Source organism: Pleurodeles waltl, chromosome 11 (assembly GCF_031143425.1).
Source record: "Pleurodeles waltl isolate 20211129_DDA chromosome 11, aPleWal1.hap1.20221129, whole genome shotgun sequence".
Lineage (NCBI taxonomy): Eukaryota > Metazoa > Chordata > Amphibia > Caudata > Salamandridae > Pleurodeles > Pleurodeles waltl.
Window position 1 is genome coordinate 812,646,190 of NC_090450.1, and position 27,652 is coordinate 812,673,841.

At 45.0% G+C, this 27,652-nt stretch overlaps 1 protein-coding gene across 1 annotated transcript in view; it reads right to left on the bottom strand.

The window, feature by feature from the left end:
• ASCC2 (activating signal cointegrator 1 complex subunit 2) overlaps positions 1 to 27,652 on the bottom strand; it is a 378,910-nt gene that overhangs the window by 128,867 nt on the left and 222,391 nt on the right. The window contains exon 14 of the mRNA XM_069214595.1: positions 23,574 to 23,693. Coding sequence (XP_069070696.1) covers positions 23,574 to 23,693 — 120 coding nt within the window. The remainder of the gene's footprint in view (positions 1 to 23,573; positions 23,694 to 27,652) is intronic.

Below are 27,652 nucleotides of genomic sequence, written 5' to 3' on the forward strand. Positions count from 1 at the left end.
TCCTTTCCTTTGGCAAAATGGGTCAAAAGAAGGACTTGACAGGCTCAGAAAAGTCAAAAATAGTGAGATATCTTGCAGAGGGATGCAGCACTCTTAAAATTGCAAAGCTTCTGAAGCGTGATCATCGAACAATCAAGCGTTTCATTCAAAATAGTCAACAGGGTCGCAAGAAGCGTGTGGAAAAACCAAGGCGCAAAATAACTGCCCATGAACTGAGAAAAGTCAAGCGTGCAGCTGCCACGATGCCACTTGCCACCAGTTTGGCCATATTTCAGAGCTGCAACATCACTGGAGTGCCCAAAAGCACAAGGGGTGCAATACTCAGAGACATGGCCAAGGTAAGAAAGGCTGAAAGACGACCACCACTGAACAAGACACACAAGCTGAAACGTCAAGACTGGGCCAAGAAATATCTCAAGACTGATTTTTCTAAGGTTTTATGGACTGATGAAATGAGAGTGAGTCTTGATGGGCCAGATGGATGGGCCCGTGGCTGGATTGGTAAAGGGCAGAGAGCTCCAGTCCGACTCAGACGCCAGCAAGGTGGAGGTGGAGTACTGGTTTGGGCTGGTATCATCAAAGATGAGCTTGTGGGGCCTTTTCGGGTTGAGGATGGAGTCAAGCTCAACTCCCAGTCCTACTGCCAGTTCCTGGAAGACACCTTCTTCAAGCAGTGGTACAGGAAGAAGTCTGCATCCTTCAAGAAAAACATGATTTTCATGCAGGACAATGCTCCATCACACGCGTCCAAGTACTCCACAGCGTGGCTGGCAAGAAAGAGTATAAAAGAAGGAAATCTAATGACATGGCCTCCTTGTTCACCTGATCTGAACCCCATTGAGGACCTGTGGTCCATCATCAAATGTGAGATTTACAAGGAGGGAAAACAGTACACCTCTCTGAACAGTGTCTGGGAGGCTGTGGTTGCTGCTGCACGCAATGTTGATGGTGAACAGATCAAAACACTGACAGAATCCATGGATGGCAAGCTTTTGAGTGTCCTTGCAAAGAAAGGTGGCTATATTGGTCACTGATTTGTTTTTGTTTTGTTTTTGAATGTCAGAAATGTATATTTGTGAATGTTGAGATGTTATATTGGTTTCACTGGTAATAATAAATAATTGAAATGGGTATATATTTTTTTTTGTGAAGTTGCCTAATAATTATGCACAGTAATAGTCACCTGCACACACAGATATCCCCCTAACATAGCTAAAACTAAAAACAAACTAAAAACTACTTCCAAAAATATTCAGCTTTGATATTAATGAGTTTTTTGGGTTCATTGAGAACATGGTTGTTGTTCAATAATAAAATTAATCCTCAAAAATACAACTTGCCTAATAATTCTGCACTCCCTGTATTTTCATTCTGTATAATGGCAGCCTATGGGCTACACTGCCCTGCATTGTTTCATCCTTATTTAAAAGTTGTAAAAAGGCTTGTGAAAGATTTTTTCTACATCATCTCTAGAATATACATGTTTTTAATGTATGTCTATACTACAGTACCCTTTTTTCAACGAAAAAGAATGAACAATTTGGCCTTTGCAGCCTTTCCTCTAGGCTGCACATTGACATTCTTAAATGACTTTGCAGGCCTTCTTCAAGAAAGGCGAACATCTACACTTAAGAAGACACTTCAGAATAGTGCTCCGGGGTCCCCGCAGGCGTGCAGAACTATTCAGTGCTTATGACTCTACATGGAAATTCCCTACGAGAGAAGAAAAGGAGCCTCTGTCAATAAGTCAGCTGTGACTTAGGCAGGTGGGCTGGAAATTCCAGAGATGTCAACAGGTTGGCAGTCATCTTTAAGTGACTGATGACTGTTTGAGACAAGCCTGCCCTGTGCAACTAGTAGTCAAGGTATAGAAAGACTGGTATTCCGAACCTCTAAAGATGGACAGCAACGACCATCACTTTTGTAAACACCTAAAAAGGCACTGGGAAGGTCGAAGGGAAGGTTCTGCAAACTGAAAATCCTCCTGGCATACCAGAAACAGCAGGTAACATCTGTGAGACTGCAGGAAGGGAATGTGGAAATTGGTGTACAGCAAAGCCAACATCACCATCCAGTCACCTGTATCCAGGGCAGACACATCTTGGGCCAGGGTGAGCATCTTGAACTTTCTGAGAATAAAGTTAAGAGAGACTAAGATGAATTCATCCGTGCTTCAGCACCAGAAAGTAGCGGGTTTAGCTGCCACTCCTGACCTCTGTGCTTAGCAGCCACTCCGACTTCTGTGTCTCCTTTCTCTAAGCCAGCTTGAACTTCCTCCAAAGCTGTTATGATGTGGGTGTCATGTTTGGAGGAGTAGAAAGGAAGGGTATGATGTAACCGTGTTAAACTATTTGGAGCACCAATCTGTTTCATGTGATGTTCTGCCACTTATGCCTCCAAACGGGTGATGATGCTCCTCTGAGGGCAAAATAAAAGGGTTTTGCAACGCCACTGATGGGGCTGGGAGTAGGTAGGTTCTGGCCCATGGGTACCTGGATGCTGGCGGCAGAATTTGTGATCTCTGCCTCAAAGGTCTGAGAGGTCAGTTGCTGAGAACCAGGGTGTGCCGTGGCCTCTGGTGTAATCCCTTGTGTAGCTTCAAACAGGGCTGTACTGCTGGAACAACTGTTGTGCAGGTGGTGCCAGGCCAAGAGAGTACATTCTTGTCTTTTTTCTTTTTCACCTTGCCCCCAAAGAGAGGTGCTGTCAAAAGCCATGCCAATAAGTGACAGTTATACATCACTTGATATGCCGGTAAAGCATATCAAGCCGTGGTACTGAAGCACCATGCTGCGACGGACTGCCCTCCCCAGTTAGTGGTTTCCAGATCTGACTTGATTATGTATTGCACAGCCTGAATTACAAGTCAAAGGTCAGCACAATGTCATCTGGGACTGCGGGTAAGATATCAGCCAACATATCTCACAACACATGCAAATAATGCCCCAACAGGCAACTTGAGTTTACAGACCCTTAGGCCAGACTAGCAGATGGGAACATTCGCTTTCCGAATACCTTCATGGGATTCGACTGTGCATGTTCAGGAACACATCTGAATTCAACCTACAGGTGAATGCCTGAACTACAAGGCTCTTGAGTGTTGGGAGCTACATGAGGAAAGATGGGTCCCCTGGAGCTGGTCTTCGTCTTCTAGCTATTTGGCGGGTGACGGGAAGGACAAGATTCTGGCTTTGCCCAGGTGCCCAAAGTGTGCCTGTTAATGACTCATTAAAAGGGAGAGTGGCTCTGATAGTTCCCGGCCCCTTGGTATACCTCCATTAAAAAATAGTTATCCACAGATTTTCATTTTTGATTTGTGTTTTTGATCAGAGACATAATTTAGCTTGGGTAGACAATACTTTTTTCTGGACAACATTTTTAAATATAGCATGTTGCAGTGGTGATGTGATATTTAAGGAACCACGAGACCTATATACTTCATTTTTGTGTCAAAATATAGGTTTTGGGGTCAAGTACTCTTACAGAGACAGAAAATAATTCCTCTGAGCAACCCTTCCGCCATTTTCTAAAATGGCAGCTCTATAATGATGTGTTTTAGTCATCATATCGGTAATTTATTTTAATACTGATTTTTGTTCCGGGTTTTCCGTTGATTCGAATTCGTAAACATGAGCGCAGCAGCTGGCAGCAGTGGATCTTCAGAACCAGAGTGTTGCTAACTACACAATCTGAGGACTCCAACAAAAAAAAATTCTCATATGCCAAACTAATCCGTAAGAAAAGCTAACATTTACTGCGGCTGGAAAGAAGCGAGTTAGAGATACTGGAGAAATAAGGCAAGGCGAAGGTCACAAAAGACTGAAACTGATGGGTAAAGAGGATCAAATATTTTATCATTGTACAACAAGTGCTACAAGTCATATACAATGGAAAAAGTCTGGAAACCATCCTTAAAGAAATAGCAGGAACCAGTGAATCACAACAAGAATCTGAGTCTCCTGAGAAAGCGACATCAACCAAACCCAATGCCCCTTGCATGAAAGTGCCACTGTTGGCATGGTTACACCCCCCTCCCCCGCCCAATCCCCCCCTCCGCCCCCCCCCCCCCCACACACACACTTTTTGCCTAATGTTGATGACAACTTTAACTGAAAGTGTGCTGGGACCCTTCTAAGTAGGCCCCAGCACTAGTGTTCTTTCCCAAAATCAGTACCTTTGTTTTCTCCATTGGCGCATCCACGGCACACAGTAAAGTCCCTTGTAAAAGGTATCTATGGTACCAAGAGCCCTGTGGCCAGGGAAGGTCCCCCAAGGGCTGCAGTATGTATTATGCCACCCTGGGGACCCCTCACCAAGCACATGTACACTGCCTTTGCAGCTTGTGTGTGCTGGTGGAGAGAAAAATACAAAGTTGACATGGCACCCCTCTTAGGATGCTATGCCCACAAACCACTGCCTGTGGCACAGGTAAGTCACCCCTCTAGCAGGCCTTACAGTCCTAAAGGCAGGGAGCACTATACCACAGGTGAGGGCATAGCTGCATGAGCAATAAGCCCCAACAGTGTCCAAGCCCATTCTTAGACATTGTAAGTGCAGTGTAGTCATATTGAGTATATGGTCTGGGAGTCTGTCATTGTGAACTCCACAGTTCCATAATGGTTTCACTGAATACTGGGAAGTTTGGTATCAAACGTCTCAGCACAATAAATCCACACTGATGTTAGTGAGGGATTTATTGGAAAAAGAACCCAGAGGGCACCTTACCGATCCCTCCTATATGTTAGACAACTTGCTAGTGTAGGACTGACTGGTCTGTGCCAGCCTGCCACTTTCAGACAAGTTTCTGACCACATGGGGTGAGAGCCGTTGTGCTCTCAGTGATCAGAAACAGAGCCTGTTCCGGGTGGACGTGCTTCACACCTCCACCCTGCAGGAACTGTAACACTTGGCGGTGAGCCTCAAAGGCTCAAGCTTCAGGTTACAGTGCCCCAGGGCACTCCAGCTAGTAGAGTTGCCCGCCCCTGGGACAAAGCCCCACATTTGGTGGCAAGTCCGCTGGGAAACTAAGGGAAAACAGGGAGGAGTGACCACCCCAGCTAGGACCACCCCTAAGCTGTCCAGAGCTGAGGTGATCCCCTCCCTGCAGAATCCTCCATCTTGGTTTGGAAGACAGGGACCAATAGGGTTAGGTTTCTGCCCCACTCCCCAAAGGGAGTGGACACAGGAAGGGTGTAGCCACCTTCAGGGACTGTAGCCATTGGCTACTGCCCTGTGACACTTGTAAAGCCCCTAAATCTCATATTTAAGGGCTTCCCTGAACCCAGCTCACCAGATTCCTGGCGACCTGACAAGAAGGACTGCATAGCTGAAACCCCAGCAGCGAAGAAGGAAGACGACAACTGACTTAGCCTCAGCCCTACCGGCCCGTCTCCTGCTTCAAGGAACCTGGGCAAGACCAACGACACATCCAGTGGGACCGGCGACTTCAGCCAAGTTCCACTGCCCTGCACCCAAAAGGACCAAGAACTCCCATGGACAGCAGCCCTGTCCAAGAAGAAACAACAACCAAGGACTCCAGCCTCACTCTGAATGCTTGAGTCCTGATCACTCTGCACCAGACACCCACGGCCCGTGTCCAGGTGGCCCAACCAGCTAGAGAGGATCCCCAGGCGATTCTGAGCAAGTGCCCACCCTGGGTTGACCTTTCCACACCTCCGCGACGACGCCTGCGGAGGGAATCCCGAGGACCCCATGACAGCGAAAGCTCCAGATTAAGATATCCAACCCCTAAAAGGACACCTCACCCACAGCCCCCAGGCCTTGGAGAACCTGACCTCTGGTGCAGCAACATTCAGCAGACGGCACTCCTTCCTTTCCAGCCTGTGGTTTGCCCGAAACGACCCCCTGGACCCTGACCTGCAGCCTGAGTGACCCCCCCCGGGGTCTCCTCATGCAGAATCACTGGAAACCAGACACCATGTTTGCACCCTGCAACCGGCCGCCCCAGTGCCGCTGAGGGTGTGTGTTTGGTGCCTACTTGTGGCTCCTCCAGTGCCCCTCTAAACCCCCCCAGGTCTGCCCTTCGAAGTCGCAGGTACTAACCTGCAGACAGGCCTGATTCCGAGTGCCCCCAGTCTCCATAAGAGCCCATGTTAATTTTATCTCACCTTTGACCTCTGCACCTACCCAGCCCTGTGTTTCTGGTGGTGGGTGTTTAGGGTTAACTTGAACCCCGACCTGTGGACTTCCTAACCCCCAGAGACTGGAACTGTAAGTGTTGTACTTACCTGCAAATCGATCTAACTTTTCTTGCCCCAGGAACTGTTTCTGAAAATTGCAGTCAACTATTAAAACAGATAATTGCCAATATTTAAAAAATATATATAACTTATCGATTTCCAACAAAGTGCTATTGATATATGTGTGAAATACAAAACTATTGCAGTACTTACCTACAGCTTGAATCTGGCGGTTCTAAAAATAAAGAATTTTTTTTTGCTATATAAAAACCATTACTCCGGCATTGAGTCATTGAGTATGTGCTTCTTCTATTATCTGTGTACAACAAATGCTGTGCACTACCTTCTGATAAGCCTAACTGCTCGACCACACTACCACAAAAGAGAGCATGAGTATCATCTACTTTAGCCTCTGTAAAGCCTCTGGGGAACCCCTGGACTCTGTACACACTATATCTCATTTTGATATAGTATATACAGAGCCAGGTTCCTACACCCATCCACTTAGAAGTTCGATGGCTACCCCTTGTCCACCTCCAACAACTGAAAGCAGAGGATCTTCAATGTGTTATCTGTAGTCTAGCCAGAACAAGTGCCAAAGGGACTGACGAAAGAACAAAGTACAGAGTAACCTTAATGAAGAGCACTGGTGTATCAACAACTTATAATTACATTATACAGAGCAGGAAACTTGTTAGCAGCTCATGCTGTAACATTTTGGGAATCCAACAGCAAACCACTTACAAGTCACTTTACAAGGAAAGGATTTATAATTGCTGCACTTAATAATTTTGAAGACAGTTCTTCTTTGTCTGGAACATCCAGCTTACATAATACTGCCATGGTGCTTATTCAAGATTGTACCAATAAATTAGCTGCTGGAAAACAAGCTGTGTCAGCTGTAGACATAAAAAAACAAAGCTACCAACTTATAACCCAAATGCTATGCCAACGTGTGCAAAATCACTAAAAGCCATCAACATGTCTCAGTCTACCAGAAAGTTTCAAAGTGGCTGAGCTATGGTCTGCAATGCGGATGTAACTGAATTTATCATATTGCTTATTTGGTGCGGACTGAAGAAAACATTTCCAAAATTTGCGTGCTCAGATTGAAGACCAGCCTATCCTGCTAATTTTCTGCGATGGTGTTTTCTGTATTGTTTTATGTGCAATCCAGTAGAATTTGATGAACCTTATGTAACGATGGACATTTTCCACATGACAAAAGCTGGGCTGTGGTGTGCAGGAAGTTATCTTAGTGGATGTGGCATAGACAATGCACTTATTGAGGCTGACATCTTTGGAAACCAAACTGTCCAGCCAGTATTGTGCAAAACTCATTATGTTTGTTCGTTACAAGGTATGCTCATCATATCTGAGGCTATAGAAACATTGTGTTGGAATGCTTTATGGAACAAGAATAACAAATTAGGTTTTGCATATCTTATCTCAGAACTGAATAAAGCACAGGGAGCATGCACGTCATTCAAAAGTCATAATGCAAAGCCAGGCAATGTACAATACACAGTTCAAAATCAGAAAACCAAGTTCGGAGAGTTTGTCAAACAATGAGAAAAAAAAATCTGAACTTTGCAAGTGCTGAGGAAATGTTTTACACATGATAGCTCTAGTGAAAAACTTGGTACATGCTGATCGGGAAGGTGATTGGGAGCTGCACGAAAAGACTGGAGTCACTGATTACTATGTTTCACGAATTTGATTGCATAAACTACCTGAGATATGAGTCTGGGTATTTGAAAAGAGTGAAGAAGCTAGAGGTGGAAAAAACATGTCTCTACAGAAAATTAATCCAAAGACATTTTGTGGTGAAAGACAGAGGGAAGGTTCAATGCTGTGGCTCCAGATATAAAACTGGAACAGACAATCCAGAGATCACAGAAAAGCTCCAAGGGACTTGTTGGTCAGACACAAAGAAGTGAATATGTTGCTCAATGGCAGCTAGTTTACCATGAATTCCTTTCTGTTTGCAATGTTTTCAGAGATATGACAAATTCAAAATGAATGGACCTTTGTGAAACTGTTCCTCGCCATCAACTTGTGGGAAAGAGAGGGGAACCTTTTTATAAACATGTTGACAGCCTTCTTCATTTCATGCAGCAGCAAGGAAACCCCTTTGAAATGATGACTGAGCCTGTGCGACTACACAACTTTGTGACAAACCAATATATGGATAACAAATTAAAAAGACATCTATTAGATGTCCTGGAACATGGATCCAAACTATATGCAGAACTGAAGCAGGAGGGAATTTTACTGAAATAGAAAAAGCTGTCTGACAATCACTAAAGCTAAATGTTCCACGCTTTAATAGCCATAGTAAAAGTTTCATTTAACCAAACTCTACAAACAGGTTACAAAAAAACAAGTTTTGCAAGCACTTAGAGAGACGGATGTAGCAAAAGAAAGGGGTGAATTTACCAAGGACATTCTGTTGCATGATCTTCTTCCAACAAACACATCATTTGATGGAAATACTTCAAACAAACCAGTTAAGCACAAACTTGCACAAGAGCTTGAAAAAAAAACCTTTCACCAGAACAATTTCAATTCGAAAAGGTGTCCTCGTTGAAAATGGCTGTTGTTGTGGACTATCTGTCACAATTGCAAATGGTCAAGATTTCATCCATGCAAAACTTCAGAGAGGTCGTTCAGACTGTTCTACAGATATCAGTCAGTGTGCACCTTGCAAGAACTGCACATTGTCTTTGACAGTTTTCTTGAACTATCTGTCAAAGAATGTGAGAGAATCAGACAAATGTCTACAAGTGGAACAAATGACTTTGCCTGCATCAAAACGTCAACACCTATACTTCTGGTCATCAACATCGAACAAAAAAACGTGGAGATGTTAACTTGCCAAAACTTTGCTGACGCTTCAGTGAACACTGAATTACCAATTACTGCAAGTGGAATGATCGTCAATGACGAGTTTGTGCCAGCAGAGATATATATTCAAAGGTATGGGCCATATTGTTCAAGAACTTAACAGCAAATTGGAGGAAGCAGACCTTCATGTTGTGCCACATGTTGAGTGGGCTGTACCAATAGATTTTTTGCAATGTTCATAAGTCAAGGATTGTTAGAATTATGGCTATGTTATGGAAAAGGGGAGAAAAGAAACTTAATTCTGCTTCATATTCTGAACAAGAAACTTGACCTAGAGATGCCCAGTGTTCTTATCAAGGCACATATTCTTACGGCTTTTAACTGCTAAACCTGTGAAGTTTCTAAAAGGATTTGCTGAGACAGAAGAAGCATGTGACTGTAAAGACGTAGAAAAAATACCTTTTGCGTGTGTGGCAAACCTGTTCTGACTGTCACACATTTAACAATCTTCAGTACAGTGAGTTTAAGAGGTTAGTCCCTCTAAGTGACCTTCCATTGACATCATTCTCTGCATGAACAAATTAAAAGAGTGTTCTACTTGATCATAAGATGTGTAAATGTTATGGATCATGCATGTAGAGAAAGATCCGTGTGAATTTGGTTGGGAAGACATCGATGGGGTGCTAAAATCTAAAAAATGTAAAGCCTTTAATCATAGAACTTAAGCGTACATGTACTTGCAAAACCTGCGCTACGAAAAGATGTCCCTGTAGATATGTTTTTCTCAAATGTTCAACCTTTTGAAAATGTACCACGAGCGACTGCCGAAACAAATCAAGTGAGAACTATGAAAATGTGTCTAAAACAAGAGTGAAACATTTTTCTTCCATATTTAGATCATAAACGTTGTTTGGTGTATACACAGAAAGATTAAAAACCATTATCGTTTCATTTCTATGTATGTCTCTTCTTCCTCTATTATAGCCACCATTTTGGAAAATGGTGGAAGGGTTGCTCTGAGGAGTTATTTTCTGTCTCTGTCACTTGAGCCCCATTTGACAACAAAATGAAGTACACAGGTCTGAGGGTTCCTAAAATATTACATCATCACTCCAACACATCTGCCATTTTTATAAATGCCATCCAGAAAAATTCAGCCTGGATCAGCAATGTCTACCCAAACTAAATTACTTCTCTAATGATCGAAAAACAAATCGACAATGAAAATCTCTGAACAACATTATATCTGGGGTGTAGATTATGAGGAGGTCTGCCCTGGCTGCAAAGCCCCTGTAAGTGCATTGGTCTTTACCTCTGCTGGGAAGCTGAAGGTGAAGCACTTTTGATGACCTCCTTATAAAGATCAGAAATGGGGTATATTCCTTCCAAGAGCTGCTGGGTGGACAGGCATGTGAGGCAAGTGTCAGGCGAAGTATCAAGTCCACTGGATTCTTGGATGTACATAAATAGGTTCTCGTCGTTACATAGCTGTAATGTGTAATCTTTTAGGTCTGAGAATTTATGGTGTAATGGAAGCATATCAAAGTCCAAGTGGGGTTAGACAAGTGTTCGCAACATTGAACGAGGTTGTGATGGATTCGCTTCAGTGTCTGAACGGGCTATGGGGTCCTCCTCTGGAGTCAGTGAGTGGGGTCTCGGTGCAGGTCTCAGCACCATCTGGAGTTGTATTAGGTGTCAGCCCAGGGACAAAGGTCAAGAGGCACAGTCAGCATCAGGGATGGATCTACTGGTGGTAACCTGAGTGGAGGCATCCTCAGATGCATGGGGCCAAATGGCATGAGGCACACCAGAAGGATCTGGAAGGGTACCGAAGGTCCTTAACACAGCCTCTTTGAAGGCTTGGATCTGATACAGCATTGCAGATGGCCCCGGAAACTGGCTAGATTGGCTGGTGTGGGGATTGGCCCTGAAGTGGGGGACCAAACTTTGAAGTACCATTGTACCTGTGTGACTTCACCTGATGAGAATGGTGGGAAGAAGGGGAAATAATATTATGTCTTAGTTTCTTCCTTTTTGGCTTGCCTGAAAACTTAGAATACAGTGACCTCTCTCTGGAACATCCTCGGAAGAAAATAAGTTACTTAACCTGTAACTACAGTTCTCCAGTATTGGTATCTTTGATTGATTCACATGCTTGATTCATCCCTATTGAGGTGGGAGTCCCACAGTACCATAATTAGCAGTGTAGAGAAATTTTCTATAGAAAACAATGTTAAAATGCATTCACTTTGATAGCTTCTTTGCATCACTAGAAAAGACCCAAAGTTCAGCCAATCAGGTGAGAGCACCCTCTAAAACCCTCAGCAACGAAGGCTCCAGTCTCTCAGATTTTCCAGCACAAGGGAAATATTTAACGAGGAGACATTAAGGGAGCCTCTAAGGGAAGAAGGGTGGATCGCATGTGAATCTATGAAAGATACCAAAACTGGAGAATGAAAATGTCACTTACCCAGTGTACATCTGTTCGTGGCATCAGTCGCTGTAGATTCGCATGTTTTGCAATAGCTCGCCATCTGGTGTTGGGCCGGAGTGTTACAAGTTGTTTTTCTTCGAAGAAGTCTTTCGAGTCACGGGACCGAGTGACTCCTCCTTTTGTGTCCATTGCGCATGGGCGTCGACTCTATCCTCGATTGTTTTTCCCCGCAGAGGGTGAGGTAGGAGTTGTATTGTAGTAATAGTGCCCATGCAATGGAGTGACTAAGTATGTACCTATATAAGGTTGAAATGATATATATACAAATAGTTGAAGGTAACTTCCGAACTGCTACAGGCTCCCGGGGAGGCGGGTGGGCACATGCGAATCTACAGCGACTGATGCTACGAACAGATGTACACTGGGTAAGTGACATTTTCAGTTCGATGGCATCTGTCGCTGTAGATACGCATGTTTTGCATAGACTAGTAAGCAGTTATCTCCCCAAAAGCGGTGGCTCAGCCTGTAGGAGTGGAAGTAGTCTGAAACAATGTTCTTAATACGGCTTGCCCTACTGTGGCTTGTTGTGCGGATAACACGTCTACACAGTAGTGCTTGGTGAATGTGTGAGGCGTAGACCATGTGGCTGCCTTACATATTTCTTGCATTGGGATGTTTCCTAGAAAGGCCATGGTAGCACCTTTCTTTCTGGTTGAGTGTGCCCTTGGTGTAATGGGCAGCTGTCGTTTAGCTTTAAGGTAGCAGATTTGGATGCATTTAACTATCCATCTGGCTATACCTTGTTTTGATATTGGGTTTCCTGCATGAGGTTTTTGGAATGCAATAAATAGTTGTTTAGTCTTTCTGATGTTTTTAGTTCTGTCAATGTAATACATTAATGCTCTTTTGACATCTAATGTATGTAGTGCCCTCTCAGCTACGGAATCTGCCTGTGGGAAGAACACTGGAAGTTCCACTGTTTGATTTAGATGGAACGGTGAAATAACCTTTGGTAAAAATTTAGGATTAGTCCTTAGGACGACCTTATTCTTGTGTAGTTGTATAAAAGGTTCTTGTATTGTAAACGCCTGAATCTCGCTTACTCTTCTTAGGGAAGTGATGGCGATGAGGAATGCAACCTTCCAGGTTAGGAACTGTATTTCGCAGGAGTGCATGGGTTCAAAAGGTGGACCCATAAGTCTAGTTAGGACAACATTTAGGTTCCATGAAGGAACAGGTGGTGTTCTTGGTGGAATAATTCTTTTAAGGCCCTCCATGAATGCTTTAATGACTGGTATCCTATAAAGGGAAGTTGAATAGGTAGTCTGCAGGTATGCAGATATTGCTGCAAGGTGTATTTTAATGGAAGAGAAAGCTAGGTTAGATTTTTGTAAGTGAAGCAAGTAACCCACTACATCTTTTGGAGTTGCGTGTAATGGTTGGATTTGATTAATATGGCAGTAGCAAACAAACCTCTTCCATTTACTTGCATAGCAGTGCCTGGTGGATGGCCTTCTGGCTTGCTTTATGACTTCCATACACTCTTGTGTAAGTTGTAAGTGTCCGAATTCTAGGATTTCAGGAGCCAGATTGCTAGATTCAGCGATGCTGGATCTGGGTGCCTGATCTGTTGGTTGTGTTGAGTTAACAGATCCGGTCTGTTGGGCAGTTTGATGTGTGGTACTACTGATAGGTCTAGCAGCGTTGTGTACCAGGGTTGCCTTGCCCAAGTTGGTGCTATTAATATGAGTTTGAGTTTGTTTTGACTGAGTTTGTTTACCAGATAAGGAAGGAGAGGGAGAGGAGGAAAAGCGTAGGCAAATATCCCTGACCAGTTCATCCATAGGGCATTGCCCTGGGACTGCCTGTGTGGGTATCTGGATGCGAAGTTTTGGCATTTTGCGTTCTCTTTTGTCGCAAACAAGTCTATCTGAGGTGTTCCCCAGAGCTTGAAGTAAGTGTTCAGAGTTTGGGGGTGAATTTCCCATTCGTGGACCTGTTGGTGATCTCGAGAGAGATTGTCTGCGAGTTGATTCTGAATCCCTGGGATAAACTGCGCTATTAGGCGAATTTGGTTGTGAATTGCCCAATGCCATATCTTTTGTGCTAACCGGCTCAACTGCGTTGAGTGTGTCCCCCCTTGCTTGTTTAGATAATACATTGTTGTCATGTTGTCTGTTTTGACGAGAATGTATTTGTGAACTATTATTGGTTGGAAAGCCTTTAGTGCTTGAAAAACTGCTAGCAGTTCTAGGTGATTTATATGCAGTTTTGTTTGATGTACGTTCCATTGTCCTTGTATGCTGTGTTGATCGAGGTGTGCTCCCCACCCTGTCATGGAAGCATCTGTTGTTATTACGTATTGTGGCACTGGGTCTTGGAAAGGCCGCCCTTTGTTTACGTTTATATTGTCCCACCATAGAAGCGAGAGGTAAGTTTGGCGGTCTATTAACACCAGATCTAGAAGGTGACCCTGTGCTTGTGACCATTGTGATGCTAGGCACTGTTGTAAGGGCCTCATGTGCAGTCTTGCGTTTGGGACAATGGCTATGCATGAAGACATCATGCCTAGGAGTTGTAATATCATCTTTGCTTGTATCTTTTGTGTTGGATACATGCGTTGTATGATGTTGTTGAAGTTTTGAATTCTTTGTGGACTTGGAGTGGCTACTCCTTTTGTTGTGTTTATTATGGCTCCTAGGTACTGTTGTACTTTGCACGGCAGGATGTTTGATTTTGCGAAGTTGACGGTGAACCCCAGTTTGTAGAGGGTTTGTATGATTTGATTTGTGTGGTGTGAGCACTTTGATAACGAATGGGTCTTGATTAGCCAGTCGTCTAGATACGGGATAACATGTATTTGCTGCCTTCTGATGTGTGCAGCGACTACTGCTAGACATTTTGTAAAGACTCTTGGTGCTGTTGTTAAACCGAAAGGCAATACTTTGAATTGGTAATGTATTCCTTTGAATACAAACCTTGGGTATTTCCTGTGCGATGGATGTATTGGTATATGGAAATACGCATCTTTGAGGTCTAAGGTTGTCATGTAGTCGTGTAGTTTGAGCAATGGTAGCACTTCTTGTAGTGTGACCATGTGAAAGTGGTCTGATTTGATGTATGTGTTTACTATCCTGAGGTCTAGGATTGGTCTTAGCGTCTTGTCCTTCTTTGGTATTAAGAAGTACAGTGAATAAACTCCTGTGTTTATTTGTGTGTTTGGTACTAATTCGATTGCATTCTTTTGCAACAGTGCTTGAACTTCTGTCTCCAGGAGCTCGGAATGATGTTGTGATAAATTTTGTGCTCTTGGTGGTATGTTTGGAGGGAATTGTAGAAATTCTATGCAATAACCATGTTGGATAATTGCTAGAACCCAAGTGTCTGTAGTGATTTCCTGCCATGCTTTGTAATAATGACCTATTCTTCCCCCCACTGGTGTTGTGTGGAGGGGATGAGTGACATGTGAGTCACTGCTTAGTTGCAGGGGTTTTGGGGCTTTGAAATTTTCCCCTATTCCTAGGGAATTGCCCTCCTCTGTATTGGCCCCGAAAGCCTCCCCTGTACTGTCCCTGGTAACTGGACGGTGTTGCCTGTGAGGTGCTGGCTTGTGTGGCCTGACCCCGAAACCCCCCTCTAAAGGGTGTCTTGCGGAAGGTGCCGTAGTTTCCTCTGCTCTGCGGGGAGTAGAGTGCGCCCATTGCTTTAGCAGTGTCCGTGTCCTTTTTAAGTTTTTCTATTGCTGTGTCCACTTCTGGACCGAACAGTTCTTTTTCATTGAAAGGCATATTGAGAACTGCCTGCTGTATCTCTGGTTTAAACCCAGACGTTCGTAGCCATGCATGCCTTCTGATGGTCACGGATGTATTAATTGTCCTTGCAGCTGTGTCTGCTGCGTCTATGGATGAGCGTATCTGGTTGTTTGAAATGTTTTGACCTTCCTCAACCACTTGCTTTGCCCTTTTTTGTAGGTCTTTGGGTAGATGTTCAATGAGGTGTTGCATCTCATCCCAATGGGCTCTGTCATAGCGCGCAAGTAGTGCTTGAGAGTTGGCGATGCGCCACTGGTTTGCAGCCTGTGCTGCGACTCTTTCCAGCTGCATCGAACTTGCGGCTTTCCTTATCCGGAGGTGGTGCATCCCCAGATGTGTGGGAGTTGGCCCTTTTCCTAGCTGCTCCTACAACGACGGAATCTGGTGGCAGCTGTGCAGTGATGAAAACAGGGTCTGTAGGGGGCGCCTTATACTTTTTTTCCACTCTTGGTGTGATTGCCCTACTTTTGACCGGCTCCTTAAAAATTTCTTTTGCGTGCCGGAGCATACCAGGGAGCATAGGCAGGCTTTGGTAGGAGCTGTGGGTGGAGGAGAGGGTGTTGAATAAAAAGTCATCCTCGACCTGTTCTGAGTGGAGGCTTACATTGTGAAATTGTGCTGCTCTAGCCACCACTTGAGAATACGCAGTGCTGTCTTCTGGTGGAGATGGCTTCGTAGGGTATGCCTCCGGGCTGTTATCTGACACTGGGGCGTCGTATAAGTCCCATGCGTCCTGATCCTGGTCACCCTGGCTCATGGTGGTGTGAGCTGGGGAATGTGATGGAGTTTGTGCTGGTGAGACGTGAATTACAGGTGGAGGAGAGGGTGGTGGAGTAACCTTTTTCACCACCTTTGTTTGTGGTGTTTGTTCAGTTTGGAACTCCAGTCTTCTATTTCTTCTAATAGGGGGAAGGGTGCTTATTTTCCCTGTTCCCTCCTGTATGAAGATACGCTTTTGCGTATGGTCTACATCGGTAGATTGCAGCTCTTCCTCGAACCTATGCTTTCGCATTTGGGAGGTTAGTGAATGCTCCTCTGTATAAGAGCCTGAAACTGGGTCGGTTGCAGGTTGTTTTGGCACCGAAACCCTGTCTGCATCTTTTTTCGGCTCCGAGCTGACGTTTCTTTTTTTCGGGGCCGAAACCTCTCGGCGTCGATCTTCGTCGGTGCCGCTGTCTCGGCATCGAGCCGTGTCTACACCGCTATCTCGGTGTCGATGCTTGTCTCCAGCACTTTCTCGGTCCCGAGAAGGCTGCGTACCGGTGTCTCGACCGGAGTCGGACTGTCTCGGCACTGTTTGGGCCTTTTTCGGTGCCGACGGTCGGTCACCGAATTTATGGGTCGAGCCATGGCCTGGTGGCAGTGGCGTCCCCTGGGCCTTGTCAATCTTCTTATGTGTTGTTTTCGACGTCTTACTCACGGTTTGTGGGTCATCGAATTCCTCGGAGTCCGATTCGTGGATCGAGAAGGTACCTTCCTCTTCTTGTTCCTCGAACTCTCGGTGGGCTGTCGGCGCGGACGCCATTTGAAGTCTTCTGGCTCGACGGTCTCGGAGTGTTTTTCGGGACCGGAACGCACGACAGGTGTCTTCACTGTGCTCAGGTGACAGGCACAGGTTACAGACCAAGTGTTGGTCTGTATAGGGGTACTTGTTGTGGCATTTGGGACAGAAACGGAACGGGGTCCGTTCCATCGGCGTTCTTCAGCACGCGGTCGGGCCGACCAGGCCCCGACGGGGGATCGAAAAACTACCCCGAAGGGCACCGGAGCTCTTCGATCTTCGATGCGGTGTTGAATCTAACTACGCCGATCCCGAACGCAATAATACCGACGAAAATCTTCCGAATTTAGCTATCTTTCCGTTCCGAAACTCGGAGCGACAGGAACACGTCCGAACCCGATGGCGGAAAAAAAACAATCGAGGATAGAGTCGACGCCCATGCGCAATGGACACAAAAGGAGGAGTCACTCGGTCCCGTGACTCGAAAGACTTCTTTGAAGAAAAACAACTTGTAACACTCCGGCCCAACACCAGATGGCGAGCTATTGCAAAACATGCGTATCTACAGCGACAGATGCCATCGAACCTGTAGTTACAGATAACTAATTTTTGTTCTTCAGTGTTGGATCATTCATAGATTTGCATGCTTGGATCAGAATAGCAAACAGTATAAAATATTAAGTTCTTATGATTGCAATACATTGTGGATGGTGGTTTGCGAAATGATAGTAATAGTAATAATACATTTTATAATAATAATCAATCAGAATATACGTTTGTAATGTATGATGTTAAATACAAGATGTGATCTGAGATACTAAACACTGAGTCAAGTGAGAATGATAAAGAAAACAGAGGCTCACCTTACTGAAATAGATGTTGTAATACAGCCTGCCCGACTGCTGCATCGCTGCGGAGTGAAGAGTTTAAGCAATAGTGCTGAGTGAACATGAGTACACTCTTCCGTGTTGCAGGAAGACTATTTGTTTTCCACTTGAACAATGCAGCCAAAGTGGAAAAAAACGCTTTTGTCGAGCGTCCTTTTGCCTTGGAGGAAAGAGGTTTGCAGTCTGAGGAATGGCAAAATTCTATGGTTGCTAAAATCCATCTTGCAATGGTTGCTTTCGTAACCGCAGTGCCTTGTCATGATTGTGCATATGAGAAAATTGGTGTTCTGATTTTTGAAAGTGTTTAGCACGTTTTAAGTAAAACTCGAGATATCTTATTATATTTAGCGTATGCAGAGATTGCTCTTCTGGAGTGGTTGGATGTGGGAAGAACATCCGTAGAACAACAGGTTCATTAAGATGAAATTGCGAGGGTACCTTTGGAAAAAAATTTGGGTTTGTTTTTTATAACTCCTTCATCTGTGAATCTGAAGAAAGGCTCTCAGGTTGTGAACACCTAAATCTCACTCACCCTTCTACTGAATGTTAACGCCAACAGTGTGGCTACTTTCCAGGTAAGGAATTTCAAGCCCAACTTTTGAATTGGTTCAATGGCGGTTTTACCAACTGAGCAAGGACTACGTTTAGATGCCATTCCGGAGGGGGTGGACGGACTGGAGGGAAGACATGAAATAGGCCTTTCATGAAATGTTTGATTATCCTTGTTGAGGAGAACTAAGTATAATGTGAAAAGCATCTGTATCTGGATATAGCTGCAAGATGCACTTTCACAGGCACATGCATCAAACCTGAGAGAGCTAAGGAAAGGAGTTAAGGTAAAATTTCTCCTGTGATGCCTTCAGCGGATGCAAGTTTTCTTTCGGACATCATAAGCAAAATCTATTCCATTTCAATCTGTAAGATTTGTTGGTTGAATCTGCTCTTGCTCTCACCAGAATATCTTTGCATTCTTGTGGAATGTCTATATTCCGGAATTCAAGAGAGCCTGAATCCAGGTGAAGAACTTGGCCCTGGATCCTCGTCAATAGAGTTAGTATGGTGAGAAGACAAATTGGCTTGGCCTCGGTCAGGAGGAGAAGTTCAGTGAACCAATGTTGCCTGGGCCACTTGGGAACAATCTGAATTAAACAGAACTTCTCCACCTTTATCTTCCTGAACGCTTTCGGCATCATGGGGTGGGGGGGATTGTACGCAAATATCCCAGACCCTCTTATCAAAAGGCATTCTCCCATGATCCCGGGAGTGGGTGCTGACTGGCGCAGAAGCAGAATTTCTTGTTGGTAGTGAGGAAGCCTAATTCTGGTTTGCCTCAAAGGAGAAAAATGTTGTCCAGTTCTTCTTGATTCAGCTCCGATTTGTGGCAACTCTCCTTGGTTTTGTAAAAATGTGTGGTGCTAATTTGAGTCCGAATGGGAGGACTTTGAACTGGTAATGGGTGCCAGCTAAAGTGAAACAGATATTTGCAATGTTTCGAGTGTATGAGAATGAGGAAATATGCATCCTGCAGGTCGAGAGTGGTCATATAATCCCCATGGTTTAGGAGACGCAGGATGTCAGAGTGACCATGCGGAATGACTGATGTTCAGGAAATTTGTAGAGTTTTCTGAGGTCCAAAATGGGTCGCCATTCTCCTGATTGCTTTCTTACCAGGAAAAAAACGAGAATAGAAGCCTGTGCCTCTCTGGGTGGATGGTACTATCTCGATCGCTCCTTTGTCAAGCATACTGTGAGCTTTCTGTAACAAGTGAAGATGGCGGGGGGGGGAGGCCCTTTTGGTGGCATGTTTGGATGTTTCTGAATGAACTCCAGTGTATGACCATGAGTTATCAGATCTAGTACCCATTTGCCTGTGGTTATTTCCCACCACTGAGTAAGATGTTTTGAAAAGTTTGCACACACTGTATGAGGTTTGGTAGTAGCTGGCACCCAAATTAAATCATTGTTTGCGGACGGTATACCTGGATTGTGTGGACTGTCTTCTTCGCCCTGCCTGCTTTGTATAAGCTGCTGGTGGTGGCGGTCTGTTGCAGATCTCACAGAAGGAGTTGGCACTTCAAATGAGGCAGTGTTTGTGGAGAATTTAAAAGATTTCTTCTTTTCGCCACTGTCTGTCAGATACCCATGATGGAAAGTCTTTAGGGCCTTTCTAGCTAACTCAGAGATATCATGGTAGTCGGACCTTGCCCTCTTGTGAGAGTGGGTATCCCAGACCATCTTATCAAAAGGCATTCTCCCATGATCCTGGGAGTGGGTGCTGACTGGCGCAGAAGCAGAATTTCTTGTTATTCTTGGTAGTGAGGAAGCCTAATTCTGGTTTGCCTCAAAGGAGAAAAATTTTGTCCAGTTATTCTTGATCCAGCTCCGATTTGTGGCAACTCTCCTTGGTTCTGCTGAGCATGTCCGCCAAGGTGTTAATTGCTCCTGACACATGCTCGGCCTTCAAAGCTATGTTGTGTGCAGTCAGCCAGAGCCATTGGTTTTGTGCTTCTTTGGAGAGAAAAAGTGAATTTGTACCTCCTTGTTTGTTTATATAATGCAAGCTGGTCGTGTTGACTGTGCACATCAGCACTGAGGATCCTTGTATGTGAAGTAAAAAATGCCTGGAGAGAGAGAAAGATGTCTGAGTTCTAAGCGGTTTTATATACATGGATCGTTGGGAGCTGGACCTTTTGCCCTGGATTTGAAGGTCTTGGAGATGACCACCCTAACCTTCCAGAGAGGCATCTGTTCTGATGATGATGAAGTCTGGTGTTAACGGTAAGAACGTGAGGCCCCTGGAGATGCGAGGGATGTGATCCCACCATTCCAAAGCTTGTGTTATTCTTTGGGTTTTTGTTATGTGCTCGTCAAAAGATCCTTCTGACTGAATCAACTGTTTTTGAAGTTCCTCCTGCAAAGTTTGCATCTTCATGCGTGCTAGGGGGAACAAGGTTTATTGAGCAAGACATCATTCCTAATAACAACTTGAACCAACGCACTGAAACAGACTTTCTTCTAGATACCGTGAGGACCATCAGAGTTAATTTCTGCTGTCTTTCTATGGTGAGAAAAGCCTTGCCTTGTTTGGTATCTAGGATGGAGCCTAGAAACGTAATCTCCTGTAGAGGGATAGCAATGGATTTTTGAAGGTTCAAGGTAAGCCCCAATTTATGGAACAGAGTCATACAATCCTTTGTAGCCCTGGCTGCATGAATAGGTGTTTGTGCCTTTAGCAACCAGTTGTCTAGGTATGGGAATGCTTTGTGACTGTGTTCTGGGGGCTGCTGCAACTGGGGCTAGGCATTTTGTAAAAATGTGTGGTGCTAATTTGAGTCCGAATGAGGGGGACTTTGAACTGGTAATGGGTGCCAGCTACAGTGAAACAGATATTTGCAATGTTTCGGGTGTATGAGAATGAGGAAATATACATCCTGCAGTTCGGGAGTGGTCATATAATCCCCATGGTTTAGGAGACGCAGGATGTCAGAGTGACCATGTGGAATGACTGATGTTCAGGGAATTTGTTGAGTTTTGAGGTCCAAAATGGGTCTCCATTCTCCGGACGTCTTTCTTACCAGGAAAAAAACGAGAATAGAAGCCTGTGCCTCTCTGGGTGGATGGTACTATCTCTATCGCTCCTTAGTTGAGCATACTGTGAGCTTTCTGTAACCAGTGAAGATAGTGAAGGAGGGGGGGGCATGCGGGGGGGGCTTTTGGTGGCATGTTTGGATGTTTCTGAATGAACTCCAGTGTATTACCATGAGTTATCAGATCTAGTACCCATTTGTCTGTGGTTATTTCCCACCACTGAATAAGATGTTTTGAATTGTTTGCGCACACTGTATGAGGTTTGGTAGTAGCTGGCACTCAAATGAAATCATTGTTTGCAGACAGTATCCCTGGATTATGTGGACTGTCTTCTTCGCCCTGCCTGCTTTGTATAAGCTGCTGATGGTGGCTGTCTGTTGCAGATCTCACAAAAGGAATTGGCACTTCAAATGAGGCAGTTTTTGTGGAGAATTTAGAAGATTTCTTCTTTTCGCCACTGTCTGTCAGATACCCATGATGGAAAGTCTTTAGGGCCTTTCTAGCTACCTCAGAGATATCATGGTAGTCGGACCTTGCCCTCTTGTGAGAGTGGGTTGAGGTGTCGGCTCTCTTCTGAGGAGGTACCTTTTTGTGGCTTGGTCTTCTGTAGCACCAAAAGAAGCCTCGCTTCTCAGTCTTTAAGAGTCTTGGTAGAAAAAGCATACCTTGCAATCCTTAGGTTTGTGAACAGGATGAAGGCAGTATAGGCAGCTTTTATGAGGGTCATCCACATGTAATCTCTTCTTCCCACAAGTTTTGCAGGATCTGAAGAGCCCCTTTTTAGTAATCTTCAACATATTGATGCTTAGAGAAGCTGAAGTAAAGATAAAACTGAGCAGAGCTCAGGGAAACTCCCTTCACACGATGTGCGTTAGAAAATCTGAGAGACTTAAACTACTGTGCTGAAGGGTCTAGAGGGTGCTCTCGCCTGACTGGCAGGGCTTTGGGTCTTTTCTAATGATGCAAATAAGCTGTCAAAGTGAATGCATTTTAACATTGTTTTCTATAGGAAATTTCTCTATACTGCTAATTCATGGTACAGTGGGGCTCCCACTCCCTTGACAAAGATGATTCCAGCATGTGAATCTATGAAAGATCCAATACTAAAAAATCCAGAATGCAGCACATCCTCAAATTTGCGCAAGACCAGGCCAGGGTTTCTGAGCTTTGCAGCTGTGCTTGATGATGTAGTTTGGCCATGTGGTTCCAGAGGATCTTCAGATTTATCTGGGCAGATTAGTATCACAATGGTGAGTCAAGCAAGGAGCCCAGACACCAGAGACCGACCTCGTGTGGGCCTGTCACTTATATCCGTTTGTGGTAATCCATGCAAGTTTTGAAACCTGTCACTTTATGGTGAGGATGGTGCTTCACACACTGGAGAAATTTGGGAAAGGAGCTCAGTCAAGATGACAGAAATCGAGGGAGCAGGCTCTGGATCACAGTCTGAAGTTGTGGGAAGAAAGAAAATAAAGTTCACACGCGGAGAAGGCTGTTATATTGTGGCCCTGATGTCACTTCAGGGACAGGACATAGACACAGAGGAGCACAATGCCACTTACCGGCGCACAAAGGAATTGCTGAGAAAATTCTACAAATCCAGTCTAGCACCTGATGGTAGTCACAAGGTGAGGAAACTGCGATTAGGAGTATCCATCATAAATGCGCTATAATACAGGATGTTTGACTTTGTTAGCAGAAAAGAGGTCTTCAAGGATGCAGATACTTAGAGTCCTCCACAATCCTAGTATGACTTTAGTATAACAGTGACTATATTCCTTGACGTCACATCACCCTGATATTAAATACCTAGACTAGGGCTGTCACTGGAAATCTAGCAACAACAGACCAAAGGTTTCTAAGTTAATGTATCAGAGGCACTTTATGTGCATTATACTCATTCATTTCTGCTGATCATAAGCTTCTGTTTACCTAATTCAAGTTCCTTGTTTTACCTTAATCTCTTTTATAGATCTTCATAACCCACTTCCATGTAATCATCTGTTAAAGGAATGAATAAGTGCCCATCACTTGTGAATGAGAATGTTACAGAATAAGAGAGTGACCACAGAAACCCTCTCAAGCCACCCCCCTGCCATGCTCTGAGACTGCACCAGAGACTAATCCCAATAAGATCTGTGAACCAAAGAAGGTAAACATTTTAATAACGACATCACTACATAAAATAGATTCCACTCAACTGAGACCTGAGGCTTAAGCCGCTGCCTTAGCAGTACAGAGTTCAGTACATATAAATTTAGTGCCTCAGAAACTAAGACTCTAAAGTTATTACATGGGACTCACCTCCTGCCTTTCCACACCCGTGATGTATCAATGGAGTCCCTGGTGAAGACATCAAACTCGTCATCCTGGAAGATGTTGCCTCGAGAGGCAAGTATGGACGAAGGTTCTGCTTTCACCTGCCTGAATAACACAAGAAAGAGGAATTACAATTATTACGCTAGAGAAACAAAGTGCTTACTTGGAACTAGATGGGCTCACAATAGCAATATGCAATCTGCACTACTATTTTGTTTCACAAAATTTGGCTATATAAATAGGTGTACTAAAAGGAAACAGGGCGAAAAGCCAGATATGCATTTACTTTTCAAGGAAATGAGCAAATGTCTTCTTTAGGCTTAATACAACAGCATGGAAGCCAACACCTGAAAAAACATATGGGTGCTTATTTTGCTGCATATACAGGGAGATGGTGAAATGCAGTCAAGTAGGCTATAGCAATGTGTTTTCCTAACATAATGTCTCTGTAGCAAATAGAGAAAGGAGACAAGTGCTAGGAAAAGCAGTAACATCTTAAATGAATAACCAGCTATGAACCTTTGCACCATCCAAATATAACCACTGTTGCCACTGTGCAAGTAATCTCACAGCTGGGTAGAAATAGTGTACCACAACTTTTTTTTTTGCATACTTTACTATGACTTCCCACAGGTACTTTATGTTTGGAGTGCTTTGCGGTAATCTACACCTTACCCTTCTCACTTAAAAATGGTCTGCTACCCTGCAGGAGACAATCCACATAACCCATCTGCATTTTTTCGCTGGTAAAGTAATCTTAAACAACTGATTTGAACAGAGCTGAAAAGTGGTGTTCTAAAAAAGTATACTTTTAAAATATCTGCAAAGATGACAATTGATACAGTTACAAAACATAGTTTAACAGTATAAACAATTAACTACGAATCTGAGATGCTCAAAGGAATCAACTTTTTAGTTCTGGTGTGGGGAGTATTTCATATTAGAAGAAGGGTGGCCTGGGTCATGAAGTCACATTACAGGCTTCATAAAAGAGCACGTCCCTTGCAGTGCATAATCCAAGAGAAATCAAGAGAGAGAGAGAATCAATCAATCATTTCTAAAGCGCAGCGATCACCTGTAGGATCTAGGAGCGCTGTTTGTGGGTGTGCTGCTCAATCGAAGAGCCAGGCCTTGAGGACCTTCCTGAACTGCCTGAGTAATGCTGTGTTCCTGAGTTTGAGAGGCAGTGTGTTCCATGTCTGGGATGCAAGGTAGGAGAAGGATCTTTCTTTCTCCAGTTGTGCTTTTGCGGATCTTGGGAACGGCTGCGAGGGCGAGCTGGGACGAATGGAGTTGTCTGTTAAGTACATAGAAGGCGAGGCGGTGGTTGAGGTATGCTGGCCCTATGTTGTGTAGTGCCCTGTAGGTGTGGATCAGGAGTTTGTATGTGATGCACTTGTTGACTGGGAATCAGTGTAGGTCTCTGAGGTGGGAGGAGATGTGTGTGTCGGGGGATGTCCTGGATGAGTCTGGCTGCTGCTGCATTCTGGATTCTTTGTAGTCTTGATTGCAATTTCTTGGTGATGCCAGCATAGAGTGCGATGCCGTAGTACAGTTTGCTAGTGACGAGTACATGGGTGACTGCTTCTGTATCTCGGAAGCGATCCAGTAAAAGATGTTTCGAAGGATTCGGAGGCTGTTGAAGCATGATGAAGAGCGGGCTTTGACTTGCCAGGTCATGGATAGTGAGAAGTCCAGGATGATGCCTAGATTGCGTGCGTGGTCTGTGAGGGTGATTTCCAGTGCGGTAGGCCACCAGGAGTCATTCCAGGTGGAATGAGTAGAGTCGATTACGAGGATCTCTGTCTTTTCGGAGTTGAGTTTGAGGCAGCTGGTTTCCATCCAGGCGGCGACTGCTCTCATCCCGTTGTGGAAACTTCTCTTGGCCTTCACAGGGTCGTCGAACAGGGAGAAGATCATTTAGGTATCGTCGCCTTAGGAGACTAGTGGGCCATGTAGATATTGAAAAGCGACGGGCTGAGTGATGATCTTTGGGGTACTCCGCAGCATGCATCTTAGGGTTCTGATGTAAACAGCAGTAGCCTGACACTCTGTGCTTTTCAGGTGAGGAAGGACCTGATCCATTCCAGTGCTTTATTTCGGATACAGGCGTCGTGGAGTCTGACGCAGAGGGTGAGGTAAGAAATAGTGTTGAATGCAGCAGAGAGGTCGAGGAGGATGAGTGCGCCCGTGCCTCTGTGGTCTAGTATGGCGCGCATGTCGTTGGTGGCTGCTAGCAATGCTGTTTCGGTGCTGTGGTTGCTCCCGAATCTGGATGGAGAAGGGTCTAGGATGTGGTGTATCACGAGGAATTCGGTGAGTGCTGGTTGATGGCCTTTTCCATTACTTTGGCTGGGAAAGGGAGCAGAGAGATGGGTCTGTAGTGCTTCAGTTCCCTTGGGTTGGTGGTGGCGGGTTGATCTCAGTGTGCTTTCAATCTGATAGAAAGGTTGGGGGTCTTAAAGGATCGGTTGATAGTTCGGCAGAGCTCGAAAGGTATGGTGGTGCTGGCCAGGTTGAAGATGTGCTGAAGGCACGGATCCAAAAGGTGTTCTTGAGTAGATGGAATTTATGAGTCTTTGAGTGTCCTCTTTGGCGATGGGGGTCCAGAGTTCAGGATCTGGTTTGGTGCTGGGACTGTGGTGGTATTTGTGAGTGGTGCAGGAGGGTTCTGGTTCTTGAAGTCTTCATATTTGTCCTGGATTTTTCGGTGGAAGAAGGTGGCGAGGTAATCGCAGAGGGCTTCGGATGGAGGTATGTATCGATGAGGTGTCTGTCCCAGGGTTCGTGAATTCGTTGATGATTGCGAAGAGCTCTTTGCTGTTGTGAGCGCTGAGGCATTCTTGAATGGTGGCTTTTTTGGCAGCTCTATTGGTGAGTGGTGATGTCGTTCTTGGAGGCTATGTGGTCCTCGGTTGATCTGCTGTTCCTTCTTTTCTGTTTCAGTCATCTGCAGCAGCGTTTGGACTCTTGTAGGTCGGTCATAAACCATTTAGGTGTTTTGCTATGTCGGGTTCCAGATGGTTTCCTGAGGGGGGGCTAAGCTGTCAGTGCATTTCGATAGCCAGCGATGTAGACTGCGTGCAGCTTCATTAGAGTCTGCTGCGTCTGGTGGAGGGAGTGCTGAGAGAGTTGGCAAGTTGCAGTTTTGTAACTTTGCCCAAGCGTCTGCCAGGGGGCATAGTGGCATAGAGTTTTCTTCAAGCAGGTAAAGTGGACGCATCTGTGTGTCAGTCCAGTGGTGTGAGACATGGTGATGTTGTTCCCTGCTGAGAAGGTGGGGTTGAGGATGTGTCCGGCTCTGTGGGTGGGGATGTTGACAAGTTGTCTGAGGCAGAGTGTTGTGAGGCTGTCCAAGAGGTTTGTGCTGTTGAGTTCATCATGGATATCAAGATGGAAGTTGAGGTCACCTTGTAGAATGTAGTTTGAGGGGGTGGGCGTTTGGGGAGAGATGAGGTCGGCAACATCTTTACAAAACTGAGGTCGGGTCCGGGCAGCCTGTAGATGGGTGTACCACGCAGGGAGGAGTTGGGGTTGGTCTGAATCTGGAAGTGTATATGTTCATGGGTTGGCTGAGACTGTGACTCACTGGCGGTTGTCAGACAGAGGATGTTGTAGTAGACTATGGCAATGCCTCCTCCAGGCCGGTTGGCTCTGTCTTTGTGGATGATTTTGTAGCTGTCCGGAATGGCCAGGACGATGACCTGGGTCAAGGTGGGGGGTGATCTCCGCCTCCGTGAAGAAGGTGACATCCGGGGCGGTCGAGTTGTGGAGGTCCCAGATTTATACTGCGTGCTTTACGAGGGAGTGTGTATTGGGAGTATGCACTTGAAGTGGTCGTCCGTGCTTGATATGGGATTGTGTGGTGGTCCTTGAAGGATGCGGGAGCATGTGCAGCACAAAATACGTCCATGAGTGTTCCTCAGGTCAGCTAGGTGGCAGGCTGAGGATCTTCCTGGGTTGAGGCTGCATAGTGTGTTGGAGTTGAACCAGCGGATGGAGCAAGGATCAGGGTCCATGGCGCTGGACATGGTCCAGACGCGGTGGGTACAAACAGGCTTGCC